The sequence below is a fragment of the Salmo trutta genome, chromosome 9 (assembly GCF_901001165.1).
Source record: "Salmo trutta chromosome 9, fSalTru1.1, whole genome shotgun sequence".
NCBI lineage: Eukaryota > Metazoa > Chordata > Actinopteri > Salmoniformes > Salmonidae > Salmo > Salmo trutta.
The window spans coordinates 38,994,024-39,011,606 of record NC_042965.1 but is presented as its reverse complement, the minus strand read 5'-3'; the positions used below and the strand labels follow the sequence as shown (position 1 = coordinate 39,011,606).

The following is a 17,583-nucleotide window of genomic DNA, read 5'->3' as shown; positions in this document are numbered from 1 at the left end:
TGTATACAGGAGTCACCTCTCTGACATTGACATGAGTTGTGAAATGGACGTTTATGGAGTTAATCAAGTCTACTCATTAACCCCAAGACCTTTAGACTACAGTGAGGTGAACATAACCAGTATGTTCTGAATTGTTAACCTACTTCTTGAATACCATGTGTAAGCAGGACTTTACTGTATATGTATGTGTGTTGACTAATGCAAGTTTACAACACATTTTTCCCAAAGCAAAGTGCTGAGTAAGTTACAGTAGCTTCTCACGATGTATAGAGTGTTGCTACAGCCCTGTACTTCACCACAGTGGATAGTATGGTTCTGTGTCATTACTTTGTACATAGGCTTATATTCCAGATCAGTGTTTCCTGACTCCAGTCCTTGAGTTGTCCACTAATCATCAAGCCCCTGACAAGTTGAATCAGGTGTTTTTGTCCCAGGTCACAACAAAAATATATTCTGTATATTCTGGGGTACTGGAGGATCGGAGCAGGGAAACACTGTTGAAGAAAATGATCCCGTATATATTAAGAAGTTATTTTGAATGGTTTGACATATACAAATGATTGATTTATCAACATAATCAATACTTTTATTAGTAGATAACATCCTTATATTCCTTAGTGGTGTCCTGTGGGTGGTTGGCCTCTCCGAGGTACGGTGAGAAGATAGGTACACTCTACCTAGAGGGCTCGACAGTGAGCTTCACCTGTAACAGTGGCTACGTTCTGTATGGATCACCAGAACGCACCTGTCTACCCAGCGGAGAGTGGACTGGAGAGGAAGCCTCCTGTATCTCTGGTAGGTCCCTATAGTCCAGTAGATACATTTTTGAAAATGTTTCATTTTCATTTAGAAGCATGAAAGTTGTCACTCTTCTAATATGTGGTACTGGTAGGTTTACAGTCATAGGTTATATCACTGTGTGGTCATGCTAGACAGCAGGATGGAAGTCCAACTCTTTCTAACCTCACACATGTTCTAACTACCAAGCCTAACGTTTAACCTTTAACTGTCACCCATCTGCCAGGGACTAAATGTGCCCTGCGGCCAGCCTAAAGAAGGGCAACATGACCTTTAACCTACCTCTCAATGGGCTATCTTAGTTGTCTGGCCTAACTTGGTTTTGTGCAGTGATTGTCCTCAAATCAGAAACAGAGCAACTTTGAAAATCACATTTAGCGTGACTCATTAGAAGCAGAGATTCCAGCAACCGTGGCTTGTGCTCTGAGCTAGTTGCCCAGACATACCAACAAAAAAAGATATTAGTCCATTAGAGCTGAAGCACTAAAGGCTTTGGCTTGGCCTCTCTCCCCTCTTCCCTCTCTCTCCCCCCTCTCTCTCTCTCCTCTTTTCCCCCTCTCTCTCCCCTCTCTCTCTCCTCTCTTCCCCCTCTCTCTCTCTCCCCTCTCTCTCTCCTCTCTTCCCCCTCTCTCTCTCCCCACTCTCTCTCCCCTTTTCCCCCTCTCTCTCTCTCCCCTCTTCCCCGTCTCTCTCTCCTCTCTCCTCTCTCCTCTCTCTCCTCTATGTTTGTGAATGGCAACCACCTGTGTTTCCAGAATGACTTGTTGCAGCCAGTAACAGAAAGCGAGCCTTGGCTGAGAGTAGTGCTTTATCATTGTCAGCAGATGGCAGTGTTTTCCTGGAGAAATCCCAGTCCCCGTCTGGTGGAGAAGCAAGTTGTCCACTTGTCTCAGTCTCACCCCCTGAAGGCTACAACAGCCCAGTCCCTCCATCGGCTCCATTCTCAGACTATCAGTCTTCTCTCATCCTCTTTTCATTAGTCTGCTAGCAGAGACTTCCTTCATGCTGGATGTTGACGGATTTCATATCAGATCTGGACGGGGAAACACACATATTGACTCCCTGACTGGGTCACAGCTGGATAGATATTAGATCTGGATGCGGAAACACACATATTGACTCCCTGACTGGGTCACAGCTGGATAAAATAGAAACCAACCTGACTTCACCCCTTTCCTTGTTCATGTGGCTGTAGTGTGTGTCTGAAATGGCACCCTATTCCCTATGTAGTGCACTACTTTGGCTCAGCGCATCACAGCTGGATAGAATAGAAGGAATAGAACCTGACGTCACCTCCTCCGGTCCAGGTGTTTCTATTAGTCTTACCATGACATTTCTGGGTATTGTATTATTACAGACATACTACAACAACAGGTGTCTTGTTGTCGTCCTCTAGTGAAGTATACAGTAACAGTATACGTTGGTGATGTTTTTACTAGGGCCAGTAGTTTTTCCTGAGTTGCAGTAACTGGGGCCTTGAGTTATTCCTGTTCAGGCCACGTAGTCAGGGAAGAACTCCAGGCCTTAGTTAGTGCATAACCATAAGTCAAGACAAACTTCACTGTGATCTAGCAGTACACAAGAAATGGGAGAGAATCTTGGTAATAAGTCATTTGGCTTATCGTTAGTACTTGTTGCTGACAGTGACACTGAAACACACTGGTTCCCAATACACTGCCTGGTGGTGAGAGAGGGGACCATTATAACAATAACACAGTGTTTCAGGGCCCGGTTCCCAATACACTGCCTGGTGCTGAGAGAGGGGTCCATTATAACATTAACACAGTGTTTCAGGGCCCGGTTCCCAATACACTGCCTGGTGCTGAGAGAGGGGTCCATTATAACATTAACACAGTGTTTCAGGGCCCGGTTCCCAATACACTGCCTGGTGCTGAGAGAGGGGTCCATTATAACAATAACACAGTGTTTCAGGGCCTGGTTCCCAATACACTGCCTGGTGGTGAGAGAGGGGACCATTATAACAATAACACAGTGTTTGAGCGGTTTGTCAAAGAATGCCTTTCCCACAAGGTTGTTCAAGTGTACAGATGTCCAAACACTTGCATTCTCTCTTTCTTTCTCTTTCTTTCTCTCAAAAAGTAATAACAGAAGAGAAGCGGGTCGGTTGAGGGCCTCAGACTTTCACTATCACATATAGCCGGGTGGTTTCTGATGGGTTATAAGCAATTGTGTGCGGGTGAACAAACAGCTGACCCGCGCATCACTAACACACACACACACACACACACACACACACACACACACACACACACACTCCAAACAACCTTCTGACATGTGTGCTACCCCACTTATTTAGGGAATAGGGTGCCATTTGGGACTCAACCAGTTACTTATGTCCCATCCTATCCATGTCCCATAAACACCAGAGGAAAATCTCATGTCATTTGGTCAGCTGCGTGATTAACTTCTGGGTTCATACGTGTTAGACATTGAGAGTTCCGGCAAAAACAAAGTCTCCACCCTCACAAAACGAAACGAGTGAGTTAACTGTAGTAAAGGTAATGACAGTGTGATACAGGAGAACACCAGCCTCCACTGGAGCAGATACTATTTCAAATCTTTCATATATATACGGCCTCCCAAGTGGCGCAGCGGTCTAAGGCACTGCATCGCAGTGTTGCGGTGTCACTACAGCCTGGGGTTCGATCCCAGGCTCTGTCACAACCGGCTGTGACTGGGAGTACCATAGAGGGGCGCACAGTTGGTCCAGCATCGTCTGGGTTAGGGGGGTTTAGCCAGGGGGGCATTACTTGGCTCATTGTGCTGTAGCGACTCCTTGTGGCGTGCCGGGCGCCTACAGGCTGACTTCAGTCATCAGTTGGTGCAGCAGACTTCCGGGTTAAGCAAGCGAGTGTTAAGAAGCGTGTCATGTTTCGGGGGACTCATGACTCGACGTTCGCCTCTCCCTAGCCTTTTGGGGAGTTGCAGCGACGAGACTAGATCGTAGTCATGAAAAAGGGAGAAAAAAATGTATATATATTCTTTAAAAAAACAAATATTTCATTTACTTTGAGTGCTAGATGGGCGGGGTTTGCCGTTTTGGGAATTCCATTAGTTTCATAGCGCCAGACAAACTCAATAAACCACAGATAAAGTATTTGATTGATTGGAAATAGTATTTGGACCCGGTTCTGTGTATGATAAATTACCTTTATCAGGGCGTAATTTATTCTGCTAATCCATTATAATGTTCTTCGGCGTGGGAGATGAGAGTCACGCAGCGGAAGGGTGAGAGAGAAAGTCCTTTTTGTAACTTCAAAAAGGACTCGGGAGAAAGAATCATCAAGTTGTAGAATTGGGCTGGGTCGAGTCACTCTCAGAGGAAGAGAGTAGGAGATGATTAAAGTGAAAATGACAGCAGCAGAGGACAGATGAATAGAGAGAGAGAGAAAGGTAGAGATGCTGACTGAAAAAGGCAAGGAAATAAAACAACAAAGAGAGCAAGACTTTTATTTATTTCCCCATGGCAACAAGGCACAGTGCAGAAAGTGCGAGAGACTAGTGGCAGGTAGCTTAGTGGTTAAGAGCGTTGGGCCAGTAAGCGAAAGGTTGCTGGTTCAAATCCTGAGCCGACTAGGTGAAAAATCTGTCTGTGCCCTTGAGCAAGGCACCTTAAACCTAATTGCTCCTGTAAGTCGCTCTGGGTAAGAATGTCTGCTAAATAATTCAAATGTCAATGTAGAGTGAGAGAGAAAGAGAGAGTGTGTGTCGGAATTGAAGAAGCAGGTTGTATATAGAGGAGGAACTTGAAATGCCATCACAGTGCAAGACATTTAAACCTGTCATGTCCCTGTGCACCACTGTCTCTGTAAGGGAGCCTTCCTGAATGAACAAGGTCCCTGTCTGGGACCTCAGAGTAAACAATCTATTGTGATTAAAGAGGCTCTCTATCTTCACTTCTTCTCTTTTTTCATGTTATTTCTCATCTGCATCTCTCTCTCTCTCTCGGTCACAAAGACCTGAGGGGGGGAGCTTGTGTGCTGGATCAAAGCAGAGCTGAGAAACACACACACACCATTTCCATATTACAGGGAGGTATTATTTATACTTGTTCATATTTATTTCCAGTATTTCTCCTCAGATTTTGACAGCCAAGTCCTCCTCCGAAATCTAAAGTGCTCTGAACTTATAATAAACCCATGATGGAGGATGCTGATGAACTCAGTCACCGCTACAGAAAGCAACTCCTATTTAGATATGCGCTTTAGATATAAGCACAATTTATTTCATACAGTGCATTCAGAATGTATTCAGACCCCTTCTCTTTTTCCACATTTTGTTACGTTTCAGCCTTATTCTAAAATGTATTAAATCATTTTTCCCCCTCATCAATCTACACACAATATCCAATAATGACAAAGCGAAAACAGGTTTTTCAATTTTTGTATTAATGTATTAAAACTGAAATTGAGCTCAGGTGCATCATGTTTCCATGGATCATCCTTGAGATGTTTCTACAACTTGATTGGAGCCCACTTGTGGTAAATTCAATTGATTGGATTTGGAAAGCCACACATCTGTCTATATAAGGTCCCACAGTTGACAGTGCATTACAGAGCAAAAACAAAGCCATGAGGTTGAATGAATTGTCCGTAAAGCTCTGAGACAGGATTGTGTCGAGGCACAGATCTGGGAAAGGGTACCAAAACATTTCTGCAGCATTGAAGGTCCCCAACAACACAGTGGCCTCCATCATTCTTAAATGGAAGAAGTTTGGAACCACCAAGACTCTTAGAGCTGGCCACCCAGCCAAACTGAGCAATCGCGGGAGAAGGGCCTTGGTCAGGGAGGTGACCAAGAACCCGATGCTCACTCTGACAGCGTTCCAGAGTTCCTCTGTGGAGATGGGAGAACCTTCCAGAAGGACAACCATCTCTGCAGCACTCCACCAATCAGGCCTCTATGGTAGAGGGGCCAGACGGAAGCCACTCCTCAGTAAAAGGCACATGACCGACCGCTTGGAGTTTGCCAAAAGGCACCTAAAGACTCTCAGACCATGAGAAACAAGATTCTCTGGTCTGATGAAACCAAGATTGAACTCTTTGACCTGAATGCCAAGCGTCACGTCTGGAGGAAACCTGGCACCATCCCTACGGTGAAGCATGGTGGTGGCAGCATCATGCTGTGGGGGTGTTTTTCAGTGGCAGGGATTGGGAGACTAGTCAGGATCAAGGGATAGATGAACGGAGGAAAGTACAGAGATCCTTGATAAAAACATGCTCCAGAGCACTCAGGACCTCAGACTGGGGAGAAGGTTCACCTTCCAACAGGACTTCGACCCTAAGCACACAGCCAAGACAATGCAGGAGTGGCTTGGGGACAAGTCTCAGAATGTCCTTGAGTGGCCCAGCCAGAGCCCGGACTTGAACCCGATCGAATATCTCTGGAGAGACCTGAAAATGGCTGCGCAGCGACACTCCCCATCCAACCTGACAGAGCTTGCAAGGATCTGCAGAGAAGAATGGGAGAAACTCCCCAAGTACAAGTGTGCCAAGCTTGTAGCATCATACTCAAGAAGACTCTAGGCTGTAATCGCTGCCAATGGTGCTTCAAGAAAGTACTGAGTAAAGAGCCTGAATACCTATGTTAATGTGATATTTCAGTTATTTTGCTTTGTCATTATGGGGTATTGTGTGTAGATTGAGGTGGGAAAAAACGATTTAATCATTTTTAGAATAAGGCTGTAACGTACATTTTTGGGGAAAAAGTCAAGGGGTCTGAATACTTTCCGAATGCACTGTATGCAGTATGAAACAGTGAATACTTGGTGTGCTTGTGATAGTGTGTAAACAACACATTCTGCATACACGTAAACTCTGTTTATCATCCTCGACACGTAAGCTCTGATCATTATCCTCGACACGTAACCTCTGTTCATTATCCTCGACACGTAACCTCTGATCATTATCCTCGACACGTAACCTCTGTTCATTATCCTCGACACGTAACCTCTGTTCATTATCCTCGACACGTAACCTCTGTTCATTATCCTCGACACGTAACCTCTGATCATTATCCTCGACACGTAACCTCTGTTCATTATCCTCGACACGTAACCTCTGTTCATTATCCTCGACACGTAACCTCTGTTCATTATCCTCGACACGTAACCTCTGATCATTATCCTCGACACGTAACCTCTGTTCATTATCCTCGACACGTAACCTCTGTTCATTATCCTCGACACGTAACCTCTGATCATTATCCTCGACACGTAACCTCTGATCATTATCCTCGACACGTAACCTCTGTTCATTATCCTCGACACGTAACCTCTGTTCATTATCCTCGACACGTAACCTCTGATCATTATCCTCGACACGTAACCTCTGTTCATTATCCTCGACACGTAACCTCTGTTCATTATCCTCGACACGTAACCTCTGATCATTATCCTCGACACGTAACCTCTGTTCATTATCCTCGACACGTAACCTCTGATCATTGTCAGACTATGAATGAGTTTGCATTCGTTTAGCCTTGTTTCTCAATACAGACCCTCATGACACCACAGCCCTGTTTCACCGTACAGTGGGCTGTGGGACAGTCTCCCCCCCTTTCTCCCTCCATCCATCTTTTTGGACAGACTCCAGTCCAGATGAGAAGGTTGTGGACTGGAGATCTGATATAGCAGGATGGACTGGGATGGCATCTGCAGACGTGTAATAACAGCAAAACACTGCCATAGGGTATGTGTCCATCAGGGGAATGAGTGAAAGATAGAATCACAGTGCTCCTTATCTCCTTGGGGGGAAGGGAAGACGTGGAGAAGGAGAGAGTGTCCTAAAAAGGATGGAGAATGTGTGGGTGGTACAGTGGTGATATTATAATTTTTTTATTTAACCTTTATTTAACTAGGCAAGTCAGTTAAGAACAAATTCTTATTTTCAATGACGGCCTACCCTGGCCAAACCCGGATGACGCTGGGCCATTTGTGCACCGCCCTATAGGACTCCCAATCACGACCGGTTGTGATTACAGCCTGGATTTGAACCAGGGTGTCTGTAGTGACGCCTCTAGCACAGAGATCCAGCGCCTTAGGCCGCTGCGCCACTCGGGAGGCCCGGTGGTAAAGTGGGAGTTATAGAGGTACTGCAGCATCCTTAAGAGACACCTTCTTAAATCCCCCTTACCTCCAGGTGATGGTGCTTTCCTTTCTCCTTATTGACACAAACTGTGTGGGAAACGGAGCGTGAAGAAAGACGCTGCACACTTGAAGGTTACTCTCCTTGACTTTAAAGCAGCGTAATGGAAAAATAGAATGGCTATGGATACGTCCCAAATGGCACCCTATTTCTTGTTTAATGCACTACTTTTAAGGAGGGGTCAATAGGGCTCTCGTCAAAAGTAGTGCACTATATAGGGAATAGGGTGCCATTTGGTATGTACACAGATTGTCTGTGACAAGGTTCTTTTGATCTCTGTTCCACTGATTCAGTTGACTGTAATGTTATGTGGGTTTAACTCACAGCCTCTCAGGCTTCCACCGTTATCAGCCTGTACTGGCCTTCTAAGAGCCCTCATACAGACTAGCTAGTTGTAAACAACGGCTTAATGGCACTCTCACTTTCTGTGTGTTTGGACTGTCCTGTACCCCAAACACACGCATGTGTTTCAAAGACAGCAAGTAAGAGAACGTGTAAAGTACCAAAGTCACAATTGAAAAAGTGATCAAATAGAGGATGGGTGACATGATATCTAATGGAGGATGGATGATATATCTAATGGAGGATGGGTGATATGATATCTAATAGAGGATGGGTGGTATGATATCTAATGGAGGATGGGTGGTATGATATCTAATGGAGGATGGGTGATATGATATCTAATAGAGGATGGGTGGTATGATATCTAATAGAGGATGGGTGGTATGATATCTAATGGAGGATGGGTGATATATCTAATGGAGGATGGGTGATATGATATCTAATAGAGGATGGGTGGTATGATATCTAATGGAGGATGGGTGATATGATATCTAATAGAGGATGGGTGGTATGATATCTAATGGAGGATGGGTGGTATGATATCTAATAGAGGATGGGTGATATGATATCTAATAGAGGATGGGTGATATATCTAATAGAGGATGGGTGATATGATATCTAATAGAGGATGGGTGATATGATATCTAATAGAGGATGGGTGATATATCTAATAGAGGATGGGTGATATATCTAATGGAGGATGGGTGGTATGATATCTAATAGAGGATGGGTGATATATCTAATGGAGGATGGGTGATATAGCTAATGGAGGATGGGTGGTATGCTATCTAATAGTGGATGGGTGATATATCTAATGGAGGATGGGTGGTATGATATCTAATAGAGGATGGGTGATATATCTAATGGAGGATGGGTGATATAGCTAATAGAGGATGGGTGGTATGATATCTAATAGAGGATGGGTGGTATGATATCTAATAGAGGATGGGTGGTATGATATCTAATAGAGGATGGGTGATATGATATCTAATGGAGGATGGGTGGTATGATAGCTAATAGAGGATGGGTGGTATGATATCTAATGGAGGATGGGTGGTATGATATCTAATAGAGGATGGGTGGTATGATATCTAACAGAGGATGGGTGGTATGATATCTATTGGAGGATGGGTGGTATGATATCTAATGGAGGATGGGTGAGATGATATCTAATGGAGGATGGGTGGTATGATATCTAATAGAGGATGGGTGGTATGATATCTAATGGAGGATGGGTGAGATGATATCTAATAGAGGATGGGTGATATGATATCTAATAGAGGATGGGTGATATATCTAATAGAGGATGGGTGATATGATATCTAATAGAGGATGGGTGATATGATATCTAATAGAGGATGGGTGATATATCTAATAGAGGATGGGTGATATATCTAATGGAGGATGGGTGGTATGATATCTAATAGAGGATGGGTGATATATCTAATGGAGGATGGGTGATATAGCTAATGGAGGATGGGTGGTATGCTATCTAATAGTGGATGGGTGATATATCTAATGGAGGATGGGTGGTATGATATCTAATAGAGGATGGGTGATATATCTAATGGAGGATGGGTGATATAGCTAATAGAGGATGGGTGGTATGATATCTAATAGAGGATGGGTGGTATGATATCTAATAGAGGATGGGTGGTATGATATCTAATAGAGGATGGGTGATATGATATCTAATGGAGGATGGGTGGTATGATAGCTAATAGAGGATGGGTGGTATGATATCTAATGGAGGATGGGTGGTATGATATCTAATAGAGGATGGGTGGTATGATATCTAACAGAGGATGGGTGGTATGATATCTATTGGAGGATGGGTGGTATGATATCTAATGGAGGATGGGTGAGATGATATCTAATGGAGGATGGGTGGTATGATATCTAATAGAGGATGGGTGGTATGATATCTAACAGAGGATGGGTGGTATGATATCTATTGGAGGATGGGTGGTATGATATCTAATGGAGGGTGGGTGAGATGATATCTAATGGAGGATGGGTGGTATGATATCTAATAGAGGATGGGTGGTATGATATCTAATGGAGGATGGGTGAGATGATATCTAATGGAGGATGGGTGGTATGATATCTAATGGAGGATGGGTGGTATGATATCTAATAGTGGATGGGTGGTATGATATCTAATGGAGGATGGGTGGTATGATATCTAATAGTGGATGGGTTGTGTGTTTGCATGTGTACAATAGGCTGTAAGAGAGTTACGTTTATTACTTCATATCCTTGCTTTTCTCCCCAGACTTTCACATGAAATACTGCAGCAGAACTTTTATTCATTCAGACAACTTGAAGTTGTAGTCTGGTTCTGTCAGATAGCTTTACTTGAATTCAGGATGGGATTTAAAGTGCAGTAATACTTTCTAATGGAAAAAGCTACTGGGCATCTAAAAATGTGTTCCTTGGATCAATGTGGTTTTCAACAGATAAACAAGATCAAATCAGTTTTCCACTTTTTTGTGTGACATCCACCTAACCATAAAGTAGGGTTACGTCTGTATGAAAGCCTATTTCTCATCTGCTATAACTTCTCAACCTCTTCCCTCCATTACCCTACATGTACATATGTTGTGTGGTGACCCTGTGACCCCCCCTCTGGGGTAATGTGATGGTCCAGTGTGATCACTGATGCATGCATCTATTGCTCCCTTGGGCCTTACTATGAGATTGGGTGGGGGTGGAGGGGTAGTGAAGTAATGATCTGCCTGAGGCTATTGAACCAGGATCAGAGGAATGTTAGAACTGACTTCCCAGTCTCCCTGTGCTCCTAGCCTCCAGGCCCACAGGCAGGTCTTTTACCAGGGCCGCCTGTCAACCCGTGCCCCAGGTTTTGGGCCTGGCCTGGTAGAGGGACTCAGGAGGCCTCTGCTCCAACATCTGAGGGCCAGTACATATGGTGGTTAGATGTGGAGCTAGCCACCATATGGAGAGATGAATTGGAAAACTTCAGGGAGCATGCTGTGTGTGTGTTTCTGTCGGTTTGTCTTCGTGTGTGTGTGTCCGTGCCTGTGTGTGTGTGTGTGTGTGTGTGTGTTTCTAGTCCTTTTCGAATCATATGATATAGTTCCTTGGTTTCCTTCTGCCTGTTCTGTATTGATAAGTAACACATTGATCAATTGTTCTACACTGAGAGATACATTAGTTTGTTGTCTTTGGTTTTGAGGAAAGCTCTATGTATTATTGTAGTTTGTGGTGTTTGTGTATTCCAGATAATGTCCTAGGAGTGGTGCTGGGTTCTGTGTTTTCCATAGCTACTCTGATAACCATGGGGGTGATGATCAATCTACACTTCAGGAAACAGAAAAGGTGGGTTCACTGTTTTTCTCTCTCTCACACACACTTGCACGGAAACACACTCACAGACACACACGCACTCGCACGGACACACACGCACTCGCACAGACACACACGCACTCGCACGGACACACGCACTCGCACAGACACACACGCACTCGCACGGACACACACGCACTCACACGGACACACACGCACTCGCACGGACACACACGCACTCACACGGACACACACGCACTCGCACGGACACACACGCACTCACACGGACACACACGCACTTGCACGGACACACACGCACTCACACGGACACACACGCACTCGCGCACACGGAAACACAGACACACAGACACACATTCACACTCACTCACTCACACACACACACACACACTCACTCACACACACACACACACACACACACAGCATGGACACACGTTTTAGCTAAGAAACCAAAGCAGTGATCTGCAGTAACAGATTGGGTCTCAAACCTGGGCCGTCTGTTCCTGGGATCCCGCCACTGAGCTAAAGCCTGTTAGCTTTACACACCAGTCTACTACTGCTGGTTGTTACTAAAAACAGTAGAAATGTCCAGGTCTCAAGACGATGCTACTCAATCAGATGTCGTTCTTCCACCTCCACTACATGTACAGTTACTCTGTCTCCCTCTTCACATGGTAACAGACAGTCACACAGAGTTGAACGTTTCACTAACGGACACTGAATCTCATGTTCAGCAGGATCTCATACAGGAACGTGGTATATGACGTAGACGTTATCAGCAGACGGCATGAAATAGATAAGATATTGATATGATAGCAGGCTTTTCCTGTCCATCTTAGCTGAGAGCTCATCCCTTTGAATGTCTTCTTCATTGAATTAAATGATAGGATTTCAATGGTGTTCAATTCAACCCACAAAGGGTATTATATAGACAATATACACTGAGTGTACAAAACATTAGGAACACCCTCCTGATATTGAGTCCTCAGAACAGCCTCAATTTGTCAGGGCATGGACTCTACAAGGTGTCGAAAGGGATTCTGGCCCATGTTTACTCCGATGCTTCTCGCAGTGGTGTTTTAAGTTGGCTGGATGTCCTTTGGGTGGTGGACCATTCTTGATACACACGGGAAACTGTTGAGCGTGAAAAACCCAGCAGCGTTGCAGTTCTTGACACACTCAAACCGGTGCGCCTGGGACCTCCCACCATACCCTGTTCAAAGGCACTTCAATCTTTTGGCACATACACGATCCATGTCTTAAGGCTTAAAACTCCTTATTTAACCTGTCTCCTCCCCTTCATCTACACTGATTTGAAGTGGATTTAACAAGTGACATCATCAATAAGGGATCATAGCGTTCACCTGGTCAGTCTATGTCATGGAAAGAGCAGGTGTACCTAATGTTTTGTCCACTCAGTGTATATTATACAGATGTTATAGAGACAGACATAGGGATAATTTTATTTTTTTTATTTTTTTTTACAATGAAGGTCCACTGGGGAGCAGTGGGTTAACTGCATTGTTCAGGGGCAGAACAACCTTTTTTTTTTACCTTGTCAGCTCGGGAATTCAATCTAGCAACTTTTCGGTTACTGGCCCAACGCTCTAACCACTGGGCTACCTGATAAGATATATGATAAAATAGATATCCCTCGATTGTCTAAATTCCCAATGAACAAAGAAAACGATGATTCGTGATTACCATTGATCCCACCTGCTAGCCTCTGAGCCCTCCTCATAAACCACAGACACACACACACGCTCATAAAACCCTTCTGATCTGATCAAACGATACAGTATATCTTCATATTCGGCTAGACCCAGGCTGTGTCCCAAATGGCACCCTCTTCCCTATGTAGTGCAATATTTTTGACTAGGGCCCATAGGGAAATAGGGTGCCATTTGTGATGTAGAATAAACCCTGTGGATAAACCTCTCCCTCAGTACACTACACTACTGGAACAGAAGCCAGCTACCGTAGCTCCTGGGCTCGCTACCTAACCAAATGACAGGCCTATTTTTATGGGCCTCATAGACGTCAAGAGGGCTTCCCCCCCGCCATAACTCTCCTATGGAAGAGAGAAAGGATGGTTTGTCTTGGCCCCCGCTCCCAGGTGCACTTGGAGCGTTCAGCCTGTGTTCTGCAGGTAGAGAAATTAACGACTATGGTTTACACCCTTAAGGGGGAGAGGGGAGCACACCTGCCCTGTTTTTAGAGGGTTGATGAGGGTTGTTGATCACCTTGCTTTCATCTGTAGAGGGAGGGAGGGAAGGTAAGAAGATAAGTGTCAAAGGTCATTACCTGTGTGGATAGGGAGCACCAGAGGGGGTCTCACACACTTACTTTAGCGGGACAAACATCTACATACATGTTACATGCTGAGGTAATAAGGACAAACATCTACATACATGTTACATGCTGAGGTAATAAGGACAAACATCTACATACATGTTACATGCTGAGGTAATAAGGACAAACATCTACATACATGTTACATGCTGAGGTAATAAGGACAAACATCTACATACATGTTACATGCTGAGGTAATAAGGACAAACATCTACATACATGTTACATGCTGAGGTAATAAGGACAAACATCTAATGTACATGCTGAGGTAATAAGGACAAACATCTACATACATGTTACATGCTGAGGTAATAAGGACAAACATCTACATACATGTTACATGCTGAGGTAATAAGGACAAACATCTACATACATGTTACATGCTGAGGTAATAAGGACAAACATCTACATACATGTTACATGCTGAGGTAATAAGGACAAACATCTACATACATGTTACATGCTGAGGTAATAAGACACACATCTACATACATGTTACATGCTGAGGTAATAAGGACACACATCTACATACATGTTACATGCTGAGGTAATAAGGACAAACATCTACATACATGTTACATGCTGAGGTAATAAGGACACACATCTACATACATGTTACATGCTGAGGTAATAAGGACAAACATCTACATACATGTTACATGCTGAGGTAATAAGGACAAACATCTACATACATGTTACATGCTGAGGTAATAAGGACAAACATCTACATACATGTTACATGCTGAGGTAATAAGGACAAACATCTACATACATGTTACATGCTGAGGTAATAAGACACACATCTACATACATGTTACATGCTGAGGTAATAAGGACACACATCTACATACATGTTACATGCTGAGGTAATAAGGACAAACATCTACATACATGTTACATGCTGAGGTAATAAGGACACACATCTACATACATGTTACATGCTGAGGTAATAAGGACACACATCTACATACATGTTACATGCTGAGGTAATAAGGACAAACATCTACATACATGTTACATGCTGAGGTAATAAGGACAAACATCTACATACATGTTACATGCTGAGGTAATAAGGACAAACATCTACATACATGTTACATGCTGAGGTAATAAGGACAAACATCTACATACATGTTACATGCTGAGGTAATAAGACAAACATCTACATACATGTTACATGCTGAGGTAATAAGACAAACATCTACATACATGTTACATGCTGTAGTAATAGGACAAACATCTACATACATGTTACATGCTGAGGTAATAAGACAAACATCTACATACATGTTACATGCTGAGGTAATAAGGACATATGGGAAAGCTCACCAAAGGCATTCCTGTGAACTCATACCATTAAACACACCATGACACCTTCCTTGGGTCAACACACACTTGTCATTGATGTCTGGAGACACACACACACACACACACCTGGCCTGGTCTGGCCTGGCCTGGTCTGGTCTGGTCTTGTTTGCGTGATACTCTGCTACTTCCTCTGATGCTGTGTGGAGATGGTATGGGCCACTCTGCCCTTGCTCCCCACCCAGTCCTCAGCCTCTTGCTCCCCACCCAGTCCTCAGCCTCTTGCTCCCCACCCAGTCCTCAGCCTCTTGCTCCCCACCCAGTCCTCAGCCCCTTGCTCCAGTCCTCAGCCCCTTGCTCCATCCTCAGCCCCTTGCTCCATCCTCAGCCCCTTGCTCCATCTTCAGCCCCTTGCTCCATCCTCAGCCCCTTGCTCCATCCTCAGCCCCTTGCTCCAGTCCTCAGCCCCTTGCTCCATCCTCAGCCCCTTGCTCCAGTCCTCAGCCCCTTGCTCCATCCTCAGCCCCTTGCTCCTTCTTCAACCCCTTGCTCCAGTCCTCAGCCCCTTGCTCCATCCTCAGCCCCTTGCTCCAGTCCTCAGCCCCTTGCTCCATCCTCAGCCCCTTGCTCCAGTCCTCAGCCCCTTGCTCCATCCTCAGCCCCTTGCTCCAGTCCTCAGCCCCTTGCTCCATCCTCAGCCCCTTGCTCCTTCTTCAACCCCTTGCTCCAGTCCTCAGCCCCTTGCTCCATCCTCAGCCCCTTGCTCCAGTCCTCAGCCCCTTGCTCCATCCTCAGCCCCTTGCTCCATCCTCAGCCCCTTGCTCCATCCTCAGCCCCTTGCTCAGTCCTCAGCCCCTTGCTGCAGACACATCTAGGGTTACCCTGCAGGCCCCAACAGGCCCTAGTCCTCCCCACTCTGCGCCACGGCAGGACACATCAAAGAAGGACAAGGGGCCTCGGTCAGAAACCACCCAGGGGTCGTAGATGGGTCGGTGGGGTTATGTGTGTGTCCGAGTAGCCTGTTATACACAGACAATCTTCCAGTATTACTGTTTCTGTAATCTATTGCTGGCAGCACCTTGTCACAAATTCTGGGTCTGTGTAGATTAATGGTGATTCTGATTCTTTCTGCTTTATTTCAGAGAAAGACAAGAGAGGCTGGATGGAAAGGTGATATTTGAACAGAGTTGATGTCCTCTAGTGTAACTCTCCCTGTCCAGGATATTTTTAAATGAACCTACAATTGCATCACCCTTAAGCTGGCCTCAACATGCACTAATGTACGTGCAAATGATGTTTTCTACACCATGTAGAATTTTTGTGGATCAGGGATAATGCATTGTCTTCGTGGTGTAGTACATGTGTACATTATACTGTAGATTACTTTAAATAACGGTCTGTAAGTGAAGGCTTACAGAGCAGACCTGCTTGGTTTGTTCACAGTCCTTGACATTTTCCTAGGACTAAATGTTATATTCCTTTGCCGGGGAACAATATTATGTGAATACTTTGAGTTCCCATCTATGTTATCACTCCATGTTCCTATTAACTTAAAATGGTCCCAGATGTACACTCTCTTAGGTGTTTAGAGTCAATCTCAGGATCGTTTTAAAAGGTTGAATGACTTTGACCAGTAATGTAGCTCATGTGTGGGCTCACTGCCTTTGTTCATTCCATTCGATGGTTGAGCGAAAGTCATTCGAAAGAACATACCACCAAATGGCTGCCAATTGCGCAAAAGCAAAGCTCATGCTTTTTCTATCTTCAAATGAAGTACAAGTATTGAAAAATGAATAGATACTGTGGTACAATAATATTTGATTGTAATTCAATGAAGGAAAATAAATGCAGTTGTGAAAGCATGTCTGTGAATTTGTTTTTCCTCTCTTCTTTTGAAAACGTTGTCTATGGCTGTGGCAATGCATTGTTGCAAAAATAATGGCTATTTTTGTGTTCTGTTGCATCCAGCTAATGGTCACTGTTACAGGTTAGTGTGTGTCTGTCACTAAATCAAATCAAATGTATTTATATAGTCCTTCTTACATCAGCTGATATCTCAAAGTGCTGTACAGAAACCCAGCCTAAAACCCCAAACAGCAAGCAATGCAGGTGTAGAAGCACGGTGGCTAGGAAAAACTCCCTAGGAAAAACTCCCTAGAAAGGCCAAAACCTAGGAAGAAACCGAGAGAGGAACCAGGCTATGAGGGGTGGCCAGTCCTCTTCTGGCTGTGCCAGGTGGAGATTATAACAGCACATGGCCAAGATGTTCAAATGTTCATAAATGACCAGCATGGTC

At 44.5% G+C, this 17,583-nt stretch overlaps 2 protein-coding genes across 3 annotated transcripts in view; both read left to right on the top strand.

Annotated features, from left to right (window-relative positions):
• The window catches only part of LOC115200521 (sushi domain-containing protein 2), a 45,416-nt gene extending 28,267 nt beyond the window's left edge, over positions 1–17,149 (top strand). Inside the window, exons 14-16 of the mRNA XM_029763646.1 lie at positions 619–795; positions 11,549–11,645; positions 16,430–17,149. Of these exons, the coding sequence (XP_029619506.1) occupies positions 619–795; positions 11,549–11,645; positions 16,430–16,478 (323 nt within the window). The 3' untranslated portion in view covers positions 16,479–17,149. The remainder of the gene's footprint in view (positions 1–618; positions 796–11,548; positions 11,646–16,429) is intronic.
• Positions 12,988–16,420, top strand: LOC115200522 (vegetative cell wall protein gp1-like). Of its 2 annotated transcripts, none has more exons than XM_029763647.1 (3): positions 12,988–14,216; positions 14,251–15,783; positions 15,843–16,420. In XM_029763647.1, exons 2-3 carry the CDS (start codon positions 15,484–15,486, stop codon positions 16,269–16,271), a joined length of 729 nt encoding a protein of 242 aa, XP_029619507.1. In that variant the 5' UTR covers positions 12,988–14,216; positions 14,251–15,483; the 3' UTR covers positions 16,272–16,420. The 2 variants fall into 2 exon arrangements, 1 of the variants encoding a protein (XP_029619507.1); XR_003879532.1 differs by having other exon boundaries at positions 13,176–14,216; positions 14,251–15,167; positions 15,285–16,420.
• Positions 17,150–17,583: the final 434 nt, after the last annotated feature.

Coding starts and splice junctions, on each gene's coding strand:
- LOC115200522 (XM_029763647.1), top strand. CDS start 15,484: ATGCTGTGTGGAGATGGTATGGGCCACTCTGCCCTTGCTCCCCACCCA. Junction 15,784..15,842: donor ATCCTCAGCCCCTTGCTCCA/GTCCTCAGCCCC, acceptor CCCTTGCTCCAG/TCCTCAGCCCCTTGCTCCAT.